This window comes from Arvicola amphibius, chromosome 2, assembly GCF_903992535.2.
Source record: "Arvicola amphibius chromosome 2, mArvAmp1.2, whole genome shotgun sequence".
NCBI classification, from domain to species: Eukaryota; Metazoa; Chordata; class Mammalia; order Rodentia; family Cricetidae; genus Arvicola; species Arvicola amphibius.
The window spans coordinates 23,852,402-23,875,300 of NC_052048.2; the positions used below are offsets into that span (position 1 = coordinate 23,852,402).

Sequence of the window (22,899 nt, forward strand, 5' to 3'; positions counted from 1 at the left end):
GCACAGGAAGCCACTGGGCAGCTGGGGAGGTGCCCTGGCCACACAGCTCTGGACCAGCAATTCTTCCTGGCTCTCAAAGATGCGATACAACGCTCCCAGGTCGCTGTCACTGCCTATAAGGCTGTGCCAGCCCAGAACGTAGTAGCAGAAGAAAATCAAACAAGGATCCCGAGCCATGTTGGGGAGCATGAGAACTCCCTCTCTTCCCAAGAGAAGGATGAAGAATGAGGGAGCACTCAGACTTGAGGAGAATGAAGAGAAGGAGGAAGATGAGGTCAGTTTGACGTACAAAGAAGAAAGTTTGAGGAAAATAGAAGCAAAATCCAGATAAAGTGAGGTCTGTGATCCCAGTACTGGGGAGGCCAAAACAGGATGATCACAAGATCCAGGCCAACCTGAGCCACACGAGATCTAGGCCAACCTGAGCTACATGAGTTCCAGGCCAACCTGAGCCACACAAGATCCAGGCCAACCTGAGCTACACGAGTTCCAGGCCAACCTGAGCTACACGAGTTCCAGGCCAACCTGAGCTACACGAGTTCCAGGCCAACCTGAACTACTCAAGTTCCAGTCCAACCGGAGCTACGCAAGTTCCAGGCCAACCTGAGCTACATGAGTTCCAGGCCAACCTGAACTACTCAAGTTCCAGTCCAACCGGAGCTATGCAAGTTCCAGGCCAACCTGAGCTACATGAGTTCCAGGCCAACCTGAGCTACACGAGTTCCAGGCCAACCTGAGCTACACGAGTTCCAGGCCAACCTGAACTACTCAAGTTCCAGGCCAACCTGAGCTACACGAGTTCCAGGCCAACCTGAGCTACACGAGTTCCAGGCCAACCTGAACTACATGAGTTCCAGGCCAACCTGAGCTACATGAGTTCCAGGACAATCTGAGCCACGTAAGATCCAGGCCAACCTGAGCTACATGAGTTCCAGGCCAACTTGAGCTACTTGAGTTCCAGGCCAACCTGAGCTACACGAGTTCCAGGCCAACCTGAGCTACACGAGTTCCAGGCCAACCTGAGCTACACGAGTTCCAGGCCAACCTGAACTACATGAGTTCCAGGCCAACCTGAGCTACGCAAGTTCCAGGCTAACCTGAGCTACACGAGTTCCAGGCCAACCTGAGCTACGCAAGTTCCAGGCTAACCTGAGCTACACGAGTTCCAGGCTAACCTGAGCTACATGAGTTCCAGGCTAACCTGAGCTACATGAGTTCCAGGCCAACCTGAGCTACACGAGTTCCAGGCCAACCTGAGCTACGCGAGTTCCAGGCCAACCTGAGCTACGCGAGTTCCAGGCTAACCTGAGCTACACGAGTTCCAGGCCAACCTGAGCTACACGAGTTCCAGGCCAACCTGAGCCACACAGCATAACTGTCTAGGACAAAAGGGAAAGTGGAGCAGTTGTTTCAAAGTTACCTTACACATAAAAGCCACAAGAAAGAGGACAAACTGACTTTGTGTAATAAAAGCTGTGGAATGTGGGTCCCCAGGTGGTGACCCTGAGAGTCACCAGCCCTACAGCACAACTTTTGAAGGACTTGCTCGGGGCCCCAGGGCAGAATCAGGAAGTCCAGGGTGTGGTAAGTGTCAAGGTGAGCTGGATGTGAGCAGGGCAGAGCTGGTGGCTCAGGATCTTCACCTACTGTTACAATAGGGGGTCCTGAAGTGGATAGTTTGGTTTTGGTAACCAGGCCCCATCTGCTACTCAGAGACATCAGAAATCTAATGTAGGGTCAGGTCGGGTTTAGCACTGGGACCTTCAGTGAAGGCAGAACTGTGGAGAAGCTTAGCAGCTGGTCCACACCCACTGCTGGGTGGCCCAGGATTAGCAGTGTTTAAAGGACAGGCTATGACAGTGGGGAGGATCTCAGAGGCCATCTGGTAAGTGGCTACTAAGTGTCAAACCAGACTTCCTTCACGACCCAGGACAGGGTTTCTGTTTCCACCCTTTCCTATGCCACTCACGCTGAAGTTTTCTGACATTCGCTATTCTTTGCAAATGCTAGTTACAGCCATGACTTATAGCTCAGTTTGAACAACAATGACCTGAACTGGATCCTTTCTTCCTTTCGTCCTTCCTTTCCCCTTCCTTTCTTTATTCTTTCCTTCAAGAGACAGCATCTCACTATTTAGCAAAGGCTTGGCTTGAACTCAAGGTCACCTTACCCTTCCAAGTTTGGGGATTTTGTGCAGACCTGAGGAAAATAGATACCATATTACCGTCGGAGAAATGGAGGCTTAAATATGCAATCTGATTTCACCATCTCACCACCATTGACTGGAGGCTGGATGCTTTGCTACAGGGCCCACTACTAATGGCACAATAAGTAGCAGCATCCTGGCCCCACGCTAGATATCTAGATAGGACCTAGAGCAGCTTGGTACACACTTGCCAAGACAGGCTTAATAGAAACCAAGCAAGTATGCCTGAGACTCAGCTTACCCTAAGGCAACACCTTACTCTAGAAAAAAACTACAAACTGGGACCACCCAGGCACCACCCTGGAATGGCCCAATCAGCATCCAAAGGAAATACCTAACGTTCCAACCATTGTAGATAGGATGTAGACCTGATGTCCCATTTCTTTTCACCAGGACACTCCTAGACAAATGTCAGGGGTCCGAACCTTAGAAATCCCTCACCCCAACCTTTGCTATTATATAAAAAAAAAAAAAACCCATCCCAACTGAGCTCCAGGCTCTCTGATCGTGCCAATGCATTGGACACATGGAGAGTCCGAATTTGAACTTGAATAAGGCTCTTTGTTTTTACATATGGGACTCAAGTCTCCTTGTTGGTTTTGGGGGGACTCCGCGATCTAGGCACAACAGTAGCATGTACCCAGACACTGGCAGTTGTCCTCTGGTGGGGAAACCACTCCAACTAAGAATGGTTTACACTATTCACCTGGAACAAACAGAACACGCAAGTTTTCTAATCCCAGTCTCGCGTCTTCTGGTGAGATGAAGCTGCCTAACTAGGATCTCTCGGTGCCGCGGGGTCAGCAACCCACTGACACTGACAGGCACACTAAACTCCTTCCTTCTCATTCCCCGGTTTCCTTGCTGTGGATGCTATGCCACCATCAGGAAAGCAGGCTGCTCCAAGTGTCCACTGACCCCACAAGGGAACTCCATGTGCCATAAACCTCCAAGGCAGCACTTCCTAGAGCTACTGGGAAAGGAGGGGCTGGGTGTCCACCAAGAAGAAGGACAAACCAGCCAGGCTCCTAGCTGGCCTTGAACAAAATGCTCAGTGAGCTGTGAGCCATCAACCCTCACGCCGTTGGTGGGAGCAGGAAGCATCCTGTCCCATCTGAAGCATATAGGAGTCACTCTCAGACATCAGAGAGACACTCGGACACTGCATTTCTGAGGAACACGGCTGTAGCAACCACGAATCTGCAGCAGGGAGTCCTCCATCCTAACGCCTAACCCAGTGCTGCTCTAACCCAGAATACAAAAGCTGTAGCTTGGACCGTGGAAGTGACTCAGCAGACTTCTGGTTGCTCTTGGCTCTCCTTGGGCTAATTTGAGAGCCGGATCTTGCGGCCATGACTCAGAAAGAGAAGGTTCTACAGAGCAGGAGGAATCGGGACTCCAGGGTCTCTAGGGGGCCCTATGTTCACCGCTGAAGACAGGAAACCTTGGCTCGGGACCTTGATAGTAAGGACTCCCCCTACTATCAAGTGGGCTTTCAAGTACAGACACAAACACTTTATCCAGGATATGAACAAGGCCCACAAACACCCAGACAGGAATGTAAATGATTTAGAACCAAGGAAACCGGATGTCACTGGAGAACAATTGAGCACAAAGTGACCCTGGGCCTAGAAACGAAACCCAGGGCCCAAGGCCTAGGTTCCTTCCCTTAACCCGAGACTCTAGTCCCATCCCCAACACTGCTCCAGCTGCCTCCCACACACCACTAATACCCACAGAAAAAGTTACCACTTGTCTTTCTGATGTTATAGTAGGATTTGGGTGGAAATGCCAATCTACAAATCAATCTACAGAAAAGCGCTTTTGCACTACAACCGGTTCGGATTCACAGCTTCCAGAAGACTGACTCGGACCCTTGAGAAGAGCAAGTTGTCATGAGATAAGAATCCTAAACCAGTGGGGAATCAACAGGGATATCTGGAAGTGTGTGGACCTTCCTTGAATCTCAAAATGCCTCCTGGATAACCAAAACAAAGAAAAGGAAACCCCGCGAGGCTGGGCCTATGGTACAGCCTTGTGTGGTAGCAGGAGGGTTACCATGAAAGAAAACCTGACCTTGACAGAAATTCACTGAGGGCCAGCAGTGTGTGACTCTGACGTGAGAATTCAATAAACGGACTTCTATGATGGCCCGGATGCTTTTGTAACTTAGTTTGGATAACAGATCACATTTTCAAAGAGCTGATTTCACCTGTGCCTCACACTGCCTAAACCTTAAAGCCAGGAGACTGAAGAGACTGTCATTTCCCTGAGAACTCTGATGGAGAAGGGTTTATGGCTCTTTCTACACTTCCAGCTCCCCCTACATAGCCTCCAAGTCCTGGGAAATATAAACCAATTGACCCAAGTTGATGAACCCAGTGCTAACCAGAACCAAGTAGTCAAAGTAGGTGTAATGGTTACTCTCAGCTGTGGACTTAAGAGATTCTAGAACCATCTAGAAAAAAAGCCTCTGGGAAGGGGTATCTAGGTTAAGCTGGTCTGTGAGCATGCCTAAAAAGAATTGTCTTGGTTGGGCTCATTGAAGAGGAAAAACCCACCCTAAACATAATTGGCCTCATATCCTGGGTTGGGTCCTGAACTGAACAAGAAAGAGCAAAGGTCTTTGTCAATAAGCATTTGTTGCTCTGTGTTTCCCAGTTGTGGATGCCATGTGACCAGCTGCCTCGTGCTTCTGACCTTGTGACTACCCTTGTAGCCAGTTCTGAGCCAAAAGGAATCCTTCTTTAACTGGCTTTTGTCAAGGTACTGCCTGGTCCTAAGATTCAGTGTGTATTACTTACTAACCTGTCTCCAGGCAGGAGCCACAGCAGAACAAAGCTAAAGCAGACAGATCTAAGGCAGCAACCCCCTCCAGGGCATCAGTGTCTCCCTCCCTGAATCTGTAGCCATTGGGTAGAAAACTGAGTGATACTGTTTCCCATGTCAAAACCTTGTGTCGAGGCTGGAGAGATGGCTCAGCAGTAAGGAGCATGCACTCCCAACACCTCTACCAGGTAACTCTGTAGCTCTAGGGACTTGCGGGCTCCAGCATCCACATGACATACAGTCACACAAACAGACACACACATACAAATCAAAATAAAGATCTTTTAAAGACACAGTCTACACAATCTTCTGCTACTCCTACCCTTCCATCCTGACTCACCAGTGCCCACGGTCATCAGGTAGGATGTCTGTACCTCTCTGCCATGATGGTTAAGTAGGGAGAGTTCCCCTTAGAATACACACTGGGACCACCTCAGTGGCAGACCTGAGTTCCTGACTCCTAGTTGGGATGGGAGGAGATTCTGCTCTCCTAAACCAGTCCCTAGCTGTTGCTTCTGAAGCAAGGTGGGACCTCCCCCCACAACCCAGTGTTCAGGGAGGCTTCCATAGCTTGTTACATCCTGAGGATGTCTCTGGCCTTTTACAGCTCCCATCTTGTGGTGTGGAAGGGCCGTCAGTCTGTGTGTTGCTTTTCTTGGTTAATGAATAAAGAAGCTGTCTTGGCCTGTTGATAGGGCAGAACTTAGGTAGGCAGGGAAGACAGAACTGAATGCTGGGAGGAAGAAGGGCCGAGTCAGGGAGAGTCACCATGGATCCGCCGCCAGAGATAGACGTGCTGGAACTTTGCTGGTAGGCCAAACCTCGTGGTAATACACAGATTAACAGAAATGGGTTAAATTAAGATGTAGGAGTTAGCCAATAAAAAGCTAGAGCTAATGGTCCAAGCAGTGTTATAATTAATATAGTTTCTGTGTGGTTATTTTTGGTTCTGGGTGGCCGGGACAAACAAGCAGGCCCTCCTCCTACAATCTTGTTACTGTGACCCAGCCACACAGTCCTTGCTTCCCATATCTCTGGGTGTGCTGGATTAAGTAAGAACGGCCCCCATAAGCTCATAGATTTGAATGGTCATTAAGGCATGGTACTCCTTGACAGGGTTTAGGAGGTGTGGTCTTGTTGAAGGAAGTATGTCACTGAGGTTGGGTTTTAGGGTTTCAAAATGCTCAAGCCAGGCCCAGTGTCTCTTCCTGCTCCCTGCAGATCCGGATGTAGAACTCTCAGCTCCTTCCCCAGCACCATGTCTGCCTGTGTGCTGCCAAGCTCCCTACCATGAGGATGGTGAACTAAACCTCTGAAACTATAAGCAAGCCCCAATTAAACGCTGTCCTTTACGAGAGTTGCCTTGATCATGGTGTCTCTTCACAGTACCTCGACAGTGACTAAGACACTTCTCTTGGTACCTTCACCAGTACTCAAGCTCTTTCTGACCCTGCTTCCTTACAGTCTGATGAATGGAGCAGACACCCTGTGGTGGTCTGAATGAGAATGCTCCTCATAGGTTCATATATCTGGTCCCTAGTTGGTGGAATTATTTGGAAGGATTAGGAGGTATATCCTTACTGGAGGAGGTGTCTTACTGGGGGTGAGCACTGAAGTTCCAAGAGCCATGACACTCTGAGTTAGCTCTCACTGCCTCTTTCTGCTTCCTACCTGCAGATCAGGATGTAAGCCCCCTGCTACTGCTCCAGACCCACACCTGCGTGCCTGACTGCTTCCATGTTCCTGGTCATGATCGTCATAGCTTCACCCTATAGAATTGTAAGCCTTAATAAACTGTCTCTTCTGTACTTTACCTTGGTCAAGGTGTCTCTTCACAGCAATAGATAAGGAACCAAGACACAAGAGCCAATCAGATTTAAAACCCTGTACTTCAGCTTCATCCACTCACCCATAATTACGATCTGGTGCATGATAGTTTTATGTCAGCTTGACACAAGCTAAAGTCATCTGAGAGGAGGGAACCACAATACAGAAAATGCCTCCATAAGATCAGGTCATAGGCAGGCCTAGATAGCATTTTCTTAAATAGTAATTGATGGGCCCAGCCCATTGTGGGTGGTGGTCCCTTGGTGGGTGGCCCTGAGTTCTATAAGAAAGCAGGCTGAGTAAGCCAAGAGGAGCAAGCCAGTAAGCAGCACCCTCCATGGCCTCTGCACTAGCTCCTGCCTCCAGGTTCCTACCCGGCTTGAGTTCCCGTCCTGACTTACTTTGATGACAAACTGTGGTGTGAAAGTATCAGCTGAATAACCCTTTCCTCCCCTAGCTGCAGTGGTCGTGGTGTTCACCACAGCGATAGCAGCCCTAACTAAGACAAACCCCATGCTTCTCAACATTTGGTCCGCATAAGCACCAGCTCCAGCAGCAGGGAAATGACTAGACATGAGCTTCTTGGTCTCATTCCCAAGCTTTTGGAATCAGAACTCAGGGGTTAAAACCAAGCAATAGCTGTGGAAGTCCCCTGGGTGATCCTGATGCATCTCTCCAGCCTGAGTCACCGCCACCCTGGCTCCTCACGAGGAACACTCCCTCCCTCCTGCCTCTTTCCCTGGCTCATTCTTCCCCCAGTGCAAGGAAAACCTCCCTGTCTTCTCCAGCTAACCCAAGCCCTGCACGCAAAGCTCCTAAATGTTACTTTGCTTTTCGGGAGTGGGGAGATACACCACAAGGTTTCTCTGTGTAGCCCTGGCTGTCCTGGAACTTGCTCTATAGGCCAGGCTGGCCTCAAACTCATAGAGATCCCCCTGCCTCTGCCTCTTGAGTGCTGGGATTAAAGGCATGCATCATCACTGCAGGTGAATACTTTTCTTTAATACAGTGGTTCTTAACCTTTCTAATACTGTGACCCTTTAAAACAGTTCCTCATGTTGTGGTGAAACCCAACCATAAAATTTTTATTGCTACTTCATAACTGTAATTTTGCTACTATTGTGAATTGTAATGTAAATATTCGTGTTATCTGATGGTCTTGGCAACTCCTGTTAAAGGGTCATTGAACCCAGAAAGAGGTCATGACTTACAGGTTGGGAACCACTGCTGTAATACAACACAACACCAGGCTTCACGGATCTTTCTCTAGTTTTTGTTGGCAGAGATCCCACTCAACAACAGAAAAGAAGATACTGTCCTTGCCCTTGGGGGACTCCTAGAGCACAGGGAATATGGGGGGATGCCAAAGTCATTCTGTGACAGATCTGCTAACAGGCAGGAGAACAAGTGCAAAGATACCCTAAGAGAGTGTCTTAGGAACCTGGCAGTGGTGGTGCACCCCTTTAATCCCAACACTTGGGAGGCAGAGGCAGGCGGATCTCTGTGAATTTGAGGCCAGCCTGGTCTACAAGAGCTAGCTCCAGGACAGGCTCCAAAGCTACAGAGAAACCCTGTCTCGAAAAAATTAAAAAGTAAGAGTGTCTTAGGGTTTCGATTACTGCGACGAAACACAATGACCAAAAAGTAAGCTGAGGATGGAAGGGTTTTTGTGGGGAGGGGTTGTTTGTTTGTTTGTGTGTTTTTGTTTTGTTTTGTTTTGGCTGACACTCCCACAGCACTGTTCATCACTGAAGAAGTCAGGACAGGAACTCAAACAGGGCAGGAACCTTGAGGCAGGAGCTGATGCGGAGGCCATGGAGGGCGCTGCTTACTGGCTTGCTCCTCGTGGCTTGCTCAGTCTGCTCTCTTATAGAAGCGAGGACCACCAGCCCAGGTGTGGCTCCCCCCAGAATGGGGTGGCCCCTCCCCCGTCAATCACTATTTAGGAAAATGTCCTATGAGCCTTCCTACAACCGGATCTTATAGAGGCCTTTCATCAGTTGAGGTTCCCCCCCCCCCTCAGATGAGTCCAGCTTGTGTTAACAGAAAACTGGAGAGCATCTCAGAAGCGGGAGGAAGCCAGGAGAGTTGGTGCACACCTATAACCCCAATGCTCAAAAGGTTAAAGCCAGAGAAGCTCCACTTCAAGCCAGCTTGGGCCGAATCAGGGGATCTCACAGCCATGGCCACAGTCAGCCTACCCCTTTCCAAACAGCTTAAAACATGCTGGATCCAGAGAATGGCACATGCATCCACGGCATGACTGACAGAGAAGCCACCATGGAGCTCTGCAGCCCATGTGTCAAGCAAGGTCCTGCATGCCTCCACCCTTGTACCAGTCTCCTTTCAGCTCTCTCAAGATTAGGGCCTACCCTGGGAGTCTGTCCTAGTATTTACCCACATAACCCAATATCTATGGGAATCCCACTGGTCCAGTTTGGCAGGGGAAGAGGACTGAGGAGATGGATCAAAAAGGAAAAAGCACCTGCTATGCAAGCAAGCCCACAGACAGAAGTTTGAAGCACAGAACCCACCTTTAAAAGCCAGATGCAGGGGTGTGCATTTGTGAGCCCAGCACTCCTAAGGCGATTTGAGAAGTGGAGCTAGAGAGGAGACTAGCCCAGAAGCTCAGGGGCCAGCTAGCTCAGAATACACCAAACAGCAAAAACAATAAGAGAGACCCTGACTCAACCAGGCAGAAGGTGAGAACCAACTCCCGAAAGTCATTCTCTGACCTCCACATGAACCATGGTACCCTCACACATGTAGACTCACATGCACACATGTGCACTAATAATAATTAGTTATTACTATTAATTAATGAAGTTTAGAAAAATTCCTCACCCTTGATATATGTTCAAAGATAGATGCTCCAGTCTTAGTCCCACATCCTCCCTGCCTGTCACCCCGGCTGGTCCTCACCAGGAATCCTATCGAGTGGGATTAACCAGAACCAACCCTCCTTACCCTAATGTGCTTTTTTGCAGTGTTCCACTAAGGGCCTCACACAAATTCTTGACTCCAAAAACCACCTTTCTTTCCTTCCTTGTGGAATTTTGGTGTCTGAACCTCTCTCTTGCTCTCCCCTTCCACAAACCCCCACTACAGCAGTCCCTCTTGAACTCAAGGCCTTCCTTCCCAGTTTTAACAGGTTCTTGAAAGTGTTTCCTCAACACTTTCAAAAATGCAGATCTGTCTGTCATCTCACTTCCCCAAGGCAGAGGACCCCTTTGCTGGGTTTATAGCATCCCCACCTCACACATCACGACAGATCAGATCTTACACCCTAGTTCTCTGTCACTGCCTCCGACTTTAGGGAGCACTCTCTCTCCCTAGTGCAGAGGGCGCACCTTTCAACTTGAACAGACTGAGACAGGGACCCAGCTTCTCCTAGGAAGGATGAAGCAGCCTTCATTGGAAGCAGTCCTTCATTCGTATTCAGAGATGATCATACCTACTTCCCACAGCTGCAGTGAGAATCCAGACACAACACGGGTAGACTATTGGCATTTTTCTGGCAACTTAGGAAATATTCTGTTGGGAGATATTCAATCACACTTTGAACCCTGAATTTGCATTTGTGTTAGTTAAGATTCATCTTGGGCCAGGAGACTGAGTTCACAACTAGTTGTCACAAGCAATCATAGAGCATCAGAGGGTATCTGGGAGAGATAGCGAGATGCAAAGGAAGTAATAGGAAGGGATTTGGAGTGGCACAGGTTTCTTTGTTTGGTGGAGCCAAAGGAAGCTCTCTTTTTTTGGAGACACCAGCAAGGAGAGAAGGTTAGCTAGGTACAACTCGACCTCTTTGCACTAGCAGGTTTTCACCCCAGCCTTTGATTCTCAAACATCATTTATAAACAGAATGATGGAGATCTAGTTCGAGTTACCTTTAGCAGCAACGGCAGAGTCACAGTCTGTGGGAACAGAATTCCCTCCAAGCTGTGGCCTGAGCAGCCGGGCTCTGCCAGAGAAGCAGGCCAGTAACTGCAGAGCCACAATTGCTGGCTGAAAAACCAGTAGGTTACAGCACAGCCACTATGCCGAAGATAAAACATTTGGCACTCCAACCTGTGGCACGACCACACAGACAGAGAAGTCACAGCCGCTGGCTCTGCCACAGTGGTTGCCGGGGCCTCTAGAAAGCAGGCTCAGGCTTAGAAATCGCAAACGGGGCCTGAGTTTGCCACTGACACCACAGACAAACCAAGAAGTCAGCAGGTTTGGTGAGATGCCTGGGAAGTCCTTTAAGAAAGAGTTAAGTAATATTAGAAAGAAAAATCTTTCCCAAGTTAAGAATGGGGACCCTCACAATGCAGGGCACTAGGGCCCCTTTGTGCTACTATGGATGGTTTGATAAAGGAGAATTTAAATGAGGGGGGAAATGACTTACCTGAGATTGGCATATTGTCAATTGCAATTATTATCAGTTTGGGAATTAATACTTATCCTTTAAAATGTGGAATTAAAAAAATCATAAAAAGTGGTTTGAAAATTGTCAAATATAATAATTTAACTACCAAAATGCAAGCTTTAGAAAGACTTATTAATGAAAATTTAAAAAATCTGGCTGATAAGATACAAGTCTCAGGACTTATTATTCGTAAGATACAAGCTTTAGAAAGACCTACTAATGAAAATAAGAAAAAACTTAGATGCAAACGAAGGATTTTTAAAGAAAAACCTACTACTCAATTGCATTGTGAAAATTAAGAGGAACAGCCTAAGGTTATTAGAACACCAACATTAATTTATCCAGTTGCCACGCAAGAATGACCACCAGATGATAGGTACCCCCAAGACTATGCAGAAATTATCTGGAATTCTATAGAAATGTTAGATTTGAAGAGATTTAAGAAGTGGTCCTAGCTAGGCAATGATGGTGCATGCCTTTAATCCCAGCACTAGGAAGGCAGGGACAGGCAGATCTTTGTGAGTTCAAGGCCAACCTGATCTACAAGACCTAGTTCCAGGACAGTCTCCAGAGCTACAGAGAAACCCTGTCTCAAAAAGACAAAGGAAAAAAGAAAGTGATCCTTTAATATGGTTTGCATTTATCCTTTGTGAAGCAGATATTAAATTCATGGGTAACTAGGAACAGAATTATTCCTCAAGACTGGAAATAGTTACAGCAGTACTAGAAGCTGGTCCTCAGTTCCAATGAAAAACATGGTGGAGAGAGGAAGCTATGTCATAGAACAATGAGGTAGGGCTAGAGCTACTGAAAATTCCCAAGACTGGCTTCTCAGTGAGGGCCAGCATGCTGCTTTGCAAAGACAGTCTATATTTAATGATCACATTTTGGTTCTATACTGTATAGCACTTTTGAATGCTTGGGATAAGGTTGAAGAATCAGGAAAGAAGACTGAGTCATTTACTAAAATTACACAAGGCCCCAAAGAAGCTTTCACTGATTTTTTTTTTTTTTTTTGCAAAGCTTGACCTTAGCTGTAAATAGAATGGTGTCAGATCCAGAAGTTAGAAAATATTAATTGAATCTTTGAATGTTTTAAATGGTAATTCAGAATGCATAAGGGTGATTAGGCCTTTAAAGGAAAAATCAGTACCCATAGATGGATAGATCTAAAATAAGGCTGATATTGAATCTTGTACTTATGATGATATTTGCATAAGAGAAGTAATTTCTTAAAATTTTAAGAAAACTCAAAAGGTCAAATGTTTTAATTGTGGTAAACAAGGTCATCTGAAAAGGGAGTGTAGGCAAGGCATTTCTAGAAGTCATGTTTTTTCTAGAGATAATCCAAACAGAAGTCTCCAGCCCTCTGGAATATGAATAAAGGTGTGCCAAAGGTCAGCACTGGACTGATGAATGCAGATCAATATGAGACAGGCAAGGTAATCCTTTAACATTGGGAGACACCTTAGGGGGCTACTTGCAGGCCCCAATATCAAATTTGGCTCAACCATATCCTGTCAACTTTGGGGAAACTCCTCTGCAGAGTAATTAAAAAATTAAATGTCTGTTGTTTAAAAAAAACCACACTGCTGTAGATAACAGAACAGCTTCAGTAGATCAAACGAAATTTTCAAGAGAAACCGTAAAAGAAATATTTTGGCAAACTTCTATAAATAATCAAAGATAAAAGCTAAAAATACAGATAAATGGTATTAAAATTGAGGGCTTTGTAAATATAGATGTAGATATGACAATAGTTTCACCAAAATCTTGGCATCCAGAATGAACTCTTCAGGAGGTAAATATTCAGCTTCTAGGAATTTAAGCTTTATCTCAGATATAACAAAGTGCAAGATGGGTTAAGTGTATAGGACTAGAAAGACAGATAGGAAACTAAACCTGTAAGTGGTTAACATAGCAATAAATTTATGGGATGTAAATTGTTGCAAAAATGGAAAACATATATTAACATTCCTCCAATCTCAAAAACAAACTGAAAATTAACATATGCTTCTGAGAAAAATATTGAAATGTATTATCAAGGACAGTCACCATTGTTCAGGTTGTATACAAGCAGGGCATGACAGCTGCTGATCTTTCAAAGGTACCAACAACCCTACCTTTAAAATGGTTAACTGACAAACCTATTTGGGTGGAACAGTGTCCTTTGACATCAGAAAAATTACAGGCATTAAACAGCTGGTACAGGAGCAGCTAAATATCAACATAATGAAGAATCAACCAGTTCTTGGAACTCTACTATATTTGTTATTAAAAAGAAATCTGGGCCAGGCAGTGGTAGCACACACCTATAATCCCAGCACTTGGGAGAAAGAGGCAGGCAGATTTCTGTGAGTTTGAGGCCAGCCTGGGCTACAGAGTGAGTACCAGGACAGGCTCCAAAAGCTACATATGGAGAATTTTAACAGATTTAAATCCTTATATAAGGTGATTCAACCAATAGGCCCTTTATAATCTGGAATTCCATTTCCTTCTTTATTACCTAAAGGATAGTCTCTCATAGTGATTGATTTAAAAGACTGGTTTTTTACTATACCTTTGCAAGAACATGATGGAGAAAAATTTGCCTTCACAGTGCCAACCTATAATAATTCTCAGCCTGTTAAAAGATATCAGTGGAAAATTCTTTCACAAAGGATGTTAAACAGACCTATTTTGTGTCAGTGTTTTGTACAACATCCATTGGAAATAATATTTAATCAGTTTCCTCAATTATAGTTTACCATTATATGGATGATATCAGCTGATTAAGAGACAGATACTTTAGAAAAATGTTTGATGAAGTAAAAAAAAAATTTTGCTTTGTTGGGGATTACAAATTTGCTCCCGAAAAAATACAGAGGAGACTCTATTAATTATTTATGATATAAGATAGGTTTATAGAAAATTCAACCATGGAAAGTACAAATCAGGAGAGATCAATTATGAACACTTAAAGGATTTCAAGAATTTCTGGGAGATAATTAACTGGCTATGGCCCACAATTGGACTAGCAGCTCAAGAACTAAGTAATTTATTTCAAACTTTATGAGATGACAAGGACTTAAATAGTGCAGGAAAACTATAAACTGAAGCTGAGAGAGAATTGACTGTGGCAGAAAAGAAACTACAGAATACACATGTGGATAGCTTAGAGCCAGATCTCGACTGTAGTCTGGTTATTTTACCTTCTACTCATTCTCCTATAGGAATTCTTATGCAGAGAGAAGATAATATCTTCAAATGGATATTTTACCACACCAAGAGTAAAAATATTTAAGAGCTACGTATAAACAGTTTCTGAATTGATTCTGAAAGGAAAATTAAGACTTCATCAGTTAGCAGGAATAGACCCAGAAAAAAATTGTGGTACCTTTTACTAATGCTGAAATTTACCCATTTTGGGAAGAAAATAAACATTGGCAAGGAGCTTGTAGCAATTTGGGGGAAGAGATTAGCAATAAATATCCCAAAAGCAAGAGACTTCAGTTTATAAAGAGAAATAATTTGATACTTCCTCACAATGTACAGAGAACACCAATTTCTGGAACCCCTACATTCTATACTGATGCAGATAAATCAGAAAAGGCAGATTATTCTCAGGAGAATTAAGTAAAGTGGCTCAAGGCCCTCATGATTCCATTCAGAAATAAGAATTATATGCTATTCTCATGATATTATTAGATTCTTCAGAACTTCTTCATATAGTTCCAGACTCTCAATATGCAAAGAGTTATTTTACATATTGAAATTGCTGAACTTATTCCAGATGATTTAGAATTAACTTTGTTAATTCTACTACAATGAGTAATCAAAAATAGAAATCACCCTTTGTATATAACACATATCAGATCTACCCAGGCTCTCTAGCACAAGTTAATGATGAAAGTGATCAGCTATTGGTAGGAAATGTGCTAGACGCCTCAGAATTTCATAAAAAAAACACCATGTTAACAACAAAAGGTTTGAAAAAAAGATTTTTCTATCACTTCACAGCAAGCCAAGGAAGTTACAAGAAAATGTCCTACTTGATCTTTGTATAATCAAATTCCATTACCTGCAAGAAGTATAGCAAAAGGTACTCAAATGAAATTTGGCAAATGGACATGTTTCATTTTTCAGAATTTGGAAAATTAAAATATGTGCACCATACCATACACACATATTCATTATTCCAATAGGCAACTGCTTTAAATTTTGAAAAGAATGATTCTGTAACTACACATTTATTAAAAGTTATGACCATCATGGGGATACCTGTACAAGTTAAAACTGACAATGCTCCAGTTTATGTCTCTAATAAAATGAAACACTTTTTTGTGGAATACCACATATTACAGGTATACCACACAATCCTACAGTACAAGCAGTTATAGAAAGATTTAATCTCACTTTAAAAGATACACTTAATAAACAGAAAGGAGGGGACTGGAGAGATGGCTCAGTGGTTAAGAGCACTGGCTACTCTTCCAGAGGACCAGGGTTCAGTTCCTAGTACCCACATAGCAGCTCAGTACTGCCTATAATTTCAGTTCCAGGGGACCAGACACCCATGGCAAAATACCAATGCACATAAGATAAATAAATTTAAAAAATAAACAGAAAGGAGTAGTTAAGATACCCCAGAGATAGATTACACAGTACTTGATTGACTTTAAATGTTTTAATGCTAATGAAAAAGGAACAAAGACTGCAGAGAGAGATTGGATAATAGAAAAGCTGCTGAATTAAATCAGTCTATATATTTTAAAGATATGTTAACCTCAGAATGGAGAGTGGGGAGAGGAGAGGAGAAGCTACCTCTGAAACAGAGAGGTGGGGAGAGGAAAAGAAGAAACTCAGGCTGGAAGTGGAAGGAAGATCTGCTTGCCTCAATGGAAGGGGAGGGGGGAGTGGGTGGGGCTTGTCTCTTAAAGGGACAGAACAGACCATTACAAGAAATACAGGTAAGTAGCTAGTCATATATAATAATCAAACTTGTAGTTAAGTTATATGTTTTCAAAGTTAAACAGAGATAGATTTTAGATAGGTGGTCTTCAAACACTTCAGAGACCTATAGAATATAACATTTAAGATGTTTTAATAACCCATGAGAGTGAGACACATCTGTTCCTGGCAGCACCAATTTTCTTCATAAAAGGATGATATTGAAGAACCTCCATATGTAGCTTGCTTTTGTTGTGGCAAAGTTAGCCACTGGGTGAGAAACTGCCCTTGCCTCAATTGCTTACAGTATACTGTCCAAATTGAATGAGTAGGACACAAAAGAAGGCAACTGTTGGACTTTTCCAAGGTAGGACAGTCCTTCAAAACTGCTATTTGACAGAAAAGTCTGTCAGATAGTCTAAGCCTGTAGGACAAAGATTAATGCAGTAGTGTCTCCTCTCTGACCAGCAGCCCCCTCATCTATGCTATGAGAAGTTCAACTAGATGACCACATGAAAATGAATCCAGGCAGCCAGCTGCTTCTGTCATTTCTATAGTTTTGGTACTTGTTTGCTCTGCACTTCAAGTTTACTCAGGTGATATTATATCTTTTTGGGGTCTCCAGTGGAATTGATAACAAGATAAAGTTACAGTTTTCCTTGTTACTACATTCAGAAAAGAGACTCACAAAAGACATATAAAGTATATAAGGTTGAGAGGCATAAAAGCTTAAATTGTTTAAGAAAATGTTTTGAGGTCTAAGAAAATAGTTTTGGGTTAGTAATACACATTATAATAGAAAGTGAATTATGTACAAAACTTTGCAATCACTAAGATAGGATAGATAATAGAGTAGTTTCTTTGAATTTGCCAAATATAAATGGACTAGACATTGTGATTGTAATCCTTACATGATAAGTGTTCTTACTGTACATCGTTTTACTGTGTTAGAGTTAAACCTTCCCTTTTTGTTTAGACAAATGGGAAAATGTTGGGGGATATTCAGTCACATTGTGAACCCTGAGTTTACATTTGCATTAATTATATAAAATTAATCTTGGGTCAGGATGCTGAGTTAGCAACTAGTTGACAAAATCAATCATAGAGCATCAGAGGGCATCCAGGAGAGGTAGAGAGATACACAGGAAGTAGTAGAGAGGGAGTTGGAGTTGCACAGTTTTTCTTGTTTTGGCAGAACAGAAAGACACTCTCTTTTTTTAGAGATGCCAGCAAGGAGAGAAGTTAGCGAGGTACTCCTCAACCTCTCTGAGCTAGCAAGTTTTCACCCCAGCTTTTGAATCTCAAGTCTTATTTATAAACAGAATGATAGAGATTTAATTCAAGCTACCTTTAGCAGCACAGGCAGACTCAATGGGAATAAAATTCCCACCAGGCTGTGGCCTGCACGGCTGGGCTGCTGCCAGAGAAACAGGCCAGTAATTGCTGACTAAAATAGCAGAAGATTAAGGTACAGACACTGTGCCAAAGATAAAACAACCGTGTTCAACCTCTTAATTCCAAATTCCACATGTCTCAAGCTCTTCGACGTCATCCTTTTTCTCTGTAATTTTGAACTCCTGGAATGTTGTCTGGACCCACAGCAATGGACACAACCACTAAAGCAGCATAGACAGGCCCTCACACCAGACTCAGGGAAGGCACCATCATGGAAAGACCATTGTCCTCAAGGGAAGGTGTCATGGGAAGGCCACTGCCCTCTACATTCTCAGGTGTGTTGTGAGAGTTGGAACCCTCTCCCAGCTCAGCTGCCCCTGTTCTGAGATCCTGCCTTGGGTATCCAGGACTCACCAAGAATGGAGAAGGAGCGTTTGTGGCAGTCCCCAGCCAGGAGGTAACTGCAGCCTCCAGCAAAGCTGTACATGGTTTCATCAAAGGTGTTAATGAAGTCATCCCCAAAGAGGCTGCACCGGGCCATGGATGGGTGGTCCTGAGTCTTTTCTGTGCAGACGGTCCCTGAAGGAAGATTGCACAGATGAGCATGATGTGACCATCAGCCCAAAGCTCTCTGGCCTCAGAGAAATGAGGCTGCAACTGACAGAAAATAGAAACAAGGAAGAATTTTCCATTTTATATAAGGTCCCCCTTGCCTGTGAGCATGACCCCAGACTCAGGACAATAATGGAGAAACCACCTTCTGGGACCTATATTCATTACAGTAAAACTTACTGACTTAGGCAATGTTGTCCATTAGCAATGTGCCTCATTCTTTCTGAGGAACGAATGGGGGTGTGGTGGATAGGTAGAGGAAATCAGAGGAGAGGAGGGAGAGGGAATTAGGATTGATATATAAAATGAAAAAAGATAGTTGTTTTCTTTTAAAAATGGAAGGAAGGAAGGGAGAGAAGGAGGGAGGGAGGGAGGGAGGGAGGGAGGGAGGGAGGGAGGGAGGGAGGGAGGGAGGGAGGGAGGGAGGGAGGGAGGGAGGAAGGAAGGGAGAGAGGGAGGGAGGAAGGAAGGAAGGAAGGAAGGAAGGAAGGAAGGAAGGAAGGAAGGAAGGAAGGAAGGAAAGCAGTTGAATACCATGAGTGTGAATTTATAATAAACCATTTTAAGTTATAAAAAGAGAAAATTGTAAGACTAGAGAAGCAAACACAAGAGGAGTTGGAGTCATCCGTGGTCCATCACTGGGCATTCCAATGGTTATCTCTTCGCTCTGCTTCACAGCACATGGTCAGAAGGCACTGCTGCCATTCTCAAATCTCAGTGAGGGAAGAACGGTAGAACAAGCAGTGTAGTGAGAAGTGGGGAGGGAGGCCAAGAACCCAGTCCTTTGACGCTGGCTCTGTGGGACTCTGCTGCAGTGGTGTCTCCTCTCTCACCTGCAGCCCCCTCATCTACGCTATGAGAAGTTCAACGAGATGACCACATGAAAATGAAAACTGTTGCCGGGCAGCGGTGGCGCATGCCTTTAATCCCAGCACTCGGGAGGCAGAGGCAGGTGGATCTCTGTGAGTTCGAGACCAGCCTGGTCTACAAGAGCTAGTTCCAGGACAGGCTCCAAAGCCACAGAGAAACCTTGTCTTGAAAAACCAAAAAAAAAGAAAATGAAAATGAAAACTGTCTACAATGCTTAGATTCTGTCTCTACCATTCTGTGCTCCCATCACATGGGAGTTCTGTGCCACCTTGTCTCTTCAGATATCCAGCTGGCAGAGGTGGAGGGGCATAAATTAGAAACAGGACGTTCTGTATAACTGTCATAAGAGGCGACCACTGACTTAAAGTCACAAATCTAACACAGACTGAGCACAGATGCCCTACCACATGTGTATTGAGTCCTGGAAGGAGATGCTCCCAGGAGCCTTGGGCAAGGGTAAGAAAATAAAGCATGTGGTACCTACCTGGCCAGGTGAGGACCAGAGCAAGCAGCCAGATCTCAAACCTGGCATGATTCATCTGCAAAATAAAGGGAAAAGAAATGAGCTGGTTCTCACTGCCCAGAAAGATGGCTGCTGGGTCAAGCTACTGTCAACGCATCCAGCAATGTGGCATTTTCTTAAGCCAATATATATATATATATATATATATATATATATATATATGGATTCTTGCCTGGTGATGGTGGTGCATGTCTTTAATTCCAGAACCCAGGGGGCAGAGGCAGGTGGGTCTCTGTAAGTTCAAGGCCAGCCTGGTCTACAGAGCAAGCTGCAGGACAGTCAGAGCTACACAGAGAAACCCTGTCTCAAAGAAAAAAATAAATAAAAATGGTGTGTGTGTGTGTGTGTGTGTGTGTGTGTGTGTGTGTCCTCAGTGGCTCCCCATGCCTCCCTTGAACATGGAGAACTAGTGCCCAAAATGTTCCAACGGCAGTGCCAGGTCTAAAAGCAACAATCTGGGCGAACTCTACCCTACACTGCTGAGCACCATCTCCAGACACTAGTGACAGGACCACCTGGGGTGAAGAGGTTCTGTCTCTCTTCTCCTGTCCTCCAGGCTAGCCTGGTATCCCAGGTCCCCACAGCCCTTCAGCAGCTGAAATAGAATGCTACTCAGTCACCATGCTGGGCACCTACTAGGAAAAGAAGGAGCTGGCCCTTCTGTTGCTAACATCAGAATCATACCTGCAGACCAGTCAGAGGCCACCATTTAATACTTATTGGTCCTCTGCCCTGGGCCATGAGCACCTTTAGAACAGGGACTGTCTCTCTCACCAATGTCCCCAGGATCTGCAAGGACACTCAGCACCCAGTACATGCTCAAGTAATGTTTGCTGAATGCCTTTGACAAGGGGACAGGGGTCTAACAGCCCTGGATCTGAGGAAATTTCTCTGCTATGTGCCTCAGGCCACAGCCCACCAGACAGGACTCAATCTTTGCTGACAGGGCACAGCGTCCCAACCCTCAGAGCTCGTGCCCCAGCCCTTCTCTTCTGAAGAAAGTTACAGGAAACACAGACGGTCAGGGATCACTCCTCCTCCATAATGCCCATTCAAACAAACGAAGAGGGAGAAATCCAGTATCTCATGAATATGAACTGAACCCTTTGTTCCTTAACATGGCCAAAACTGGGTCACAAAGCAGGTGCCCCTCTCCCCTGTCCTCCCAGCACACTGGAGCATCAGTGGCTCCCAGCTGGTACCCAAGAAGGGAGGGGAAAGTGACTGTCAATCTCATCTAAGTCCTGCCAGGAAAGAAAGCCTCTTCAGCAAGAAAAGCAGAATCCAGTAGTAAGGAGAGAAAGGACATTAGAATCAGGCTAGCTTCAAATCACCTCTCCATACAAACCCCCTCTGCTCCAGGCACAAGAAACCCAGTCAGCAGCTCAGGGGCAAGGGTCAGCCTTGTACCTCCCTCCCACGACTGAGCCATCATACCTTCCCTTTGCGGATCGGGGCTGTCTTTCCAAGGTCCCTTGAGAAACTTGGTCACTGCTCAGTAATTCCAGCACTCCTAAGTCATGTTCTCAGCAACCACTGGATGGACTGGCTCAGGCTCTGAGCAGTCTTGCTGTCAAGCAGCCCAGGGGCTGCAAAGTCCCCACAGTCAGGGAGATAAAGCCCAGGCTGTGGCCGAGAACCCAGCCCTCTGCACCACGATAGCTGTGAGCCCGCTGCAACAGGGCACTGGCCTTCTCTTAATGACCAACGGGAAAACAATGGCAGGAAGCAGTAGCAGAAGTACTTCCAGGCTGATAAGGCCTAAAGAGCCAGGAGGGAGAGCTCCCGGAAGCTGCCACACCACCACAGTTCAGTTTGGTCCCTGAGACCCCCTGAGTCCCCCACAGACAACCAAGACCAGGAGCAGTAGGTTCCCGGTGGCAGCATGGTCCAGGCTAGGGGAGAGAACCAGATTACAGCAACATGGCTCCTGGATCCAACTTCCAGGGCTAAATCCCAGGGGTTTTTAAAATAACACCTCTACCAGAGCCAACTTAGCCGGGTGAGAGGAAGTATGTGAACACGTCCTGTCCCCGTCACCCACAGGTATGAAAAATCCAGGCCAGATCTCATGAAAACAGCCTGTTTGGACCCTAGCCAGCGTTTTATGAACAGGTTAAAGACAAAGGCTGTGAGTCAGGCATGGAAGCATGTGCCTTTAATCCCAGCAGACAGCGGGCAGAGGCAGGAAGATTTCTAGGAGTTTGAAGCCAGCCTGGTCTCCCTAGTAAGCTCCAGGACAGCCAGGACTACATAGAGAGACCCTCTTTCAAAACAAACAACAGAAGATAAAAATCCTGGTTACAAGTTCAAACCTTTGGAAAGGGAGATGGGTGGAAATGATGGTTTCATTCTAATACTCCCCCAAAGAGTGACACACACACACACACACACACACACACACACTTACTTGCTCTCTGCTAGGCACAGAATCCAAGGCCTGTGCATGATAGACAATCTTTCACTGAGATATAGCCTCAGGCCCTGACTCTTTACACACATGCACACCAAGGTATATCTGCGCACACACATGCACACTAACATACATCTGCACACACACATACACTCCACACACACACATACATACGCATACTAACATACATCTGCACACACACAGGCACCCCACAAACACACACATGCACAGTAACATACATCTGCACACACACCTATTCCCCCAAAGCCTATTCTCAGCAAGCTCTGACTAACTAATCCTTCCCCAGAGAACCCAAGACCACCAATCAAGGGATGGCACCACCTACAAAGGTCTGGCCCCTCCCCCATCAACCCCTAATTAAGAAAATGCCCTAGGGGCTTGCCTACAGCCTGATCTTAAGGAGGCATTTTCTTAATTGAAGAAACCACTCTCTGGTGATGTTAGCTTGGGTCAAGCTGACGTAAAACTAGCCTTCACAACCAGTCAAGGAAAGAAAAAGAATGGAAGAGGTAAGATTTGTCCTTAACATTTCTGTTACCAGAGTAGCTGGGGTCTGAGTCTGACTCTAGAAGCCTAGTAAGCTAGCCTTGGCCTCCCATCCTCAGTAGACCAATTAAAGAGGCACTGGGAAGCAGAACAAGGAGGTCCAGTAGCCCCCCACCCACCCTAAATCCATCTTTGAGGCGCTGACAGGAGACTGGGCTTAAATAGAGGGCAGGAGACATAACTAAGCAGTCTTGGTCAAGGCGTGCTCCACCCACCACTGATCCGCTTTGTCCTGACTCCAGCCTCCCCTGTAAGATAGTCTTACAAAGGGCTGGAGAGATGGCTCAGCGGTTAAGAGCATTGCCTGCTCTTCC

The 22,899-nt window shown here is 45.4% G+C and overlaps 1 protein-coding gene across 1 annotated transcript in view; it reads right to left on the minus strand.

Annotated features, from left to right (window-relative positions):
• Positions 1–21,265, minus strand: part of Vwf (von Willebrand factor) — a 150,014-nt gene extending 128,749 nt beyond the window's left edge. Inside the window, exons 1-3 of the mRNA XM_038320478.1 lie at positions 21,043–21,265; positions 19,567–19,621; positions 18,015–18,179 (exon numbers count right to left, since the gene is read on the minus strand). Of these exons, the coding sequence (XP_038176406.1) occupies positions 18,015–18,179; positions 19,567–19,621 (220 nt within the window). The 5' untranslated portion in view covers positions 21,043–21,265. The remainder of the gene's footprint in view (positions 1–18,014; positions 18,180–19,566; positions 19,622–21,042) is intronic.
• Positions 21,266–22,899: the final 1,634 nt, after the last annotated feature.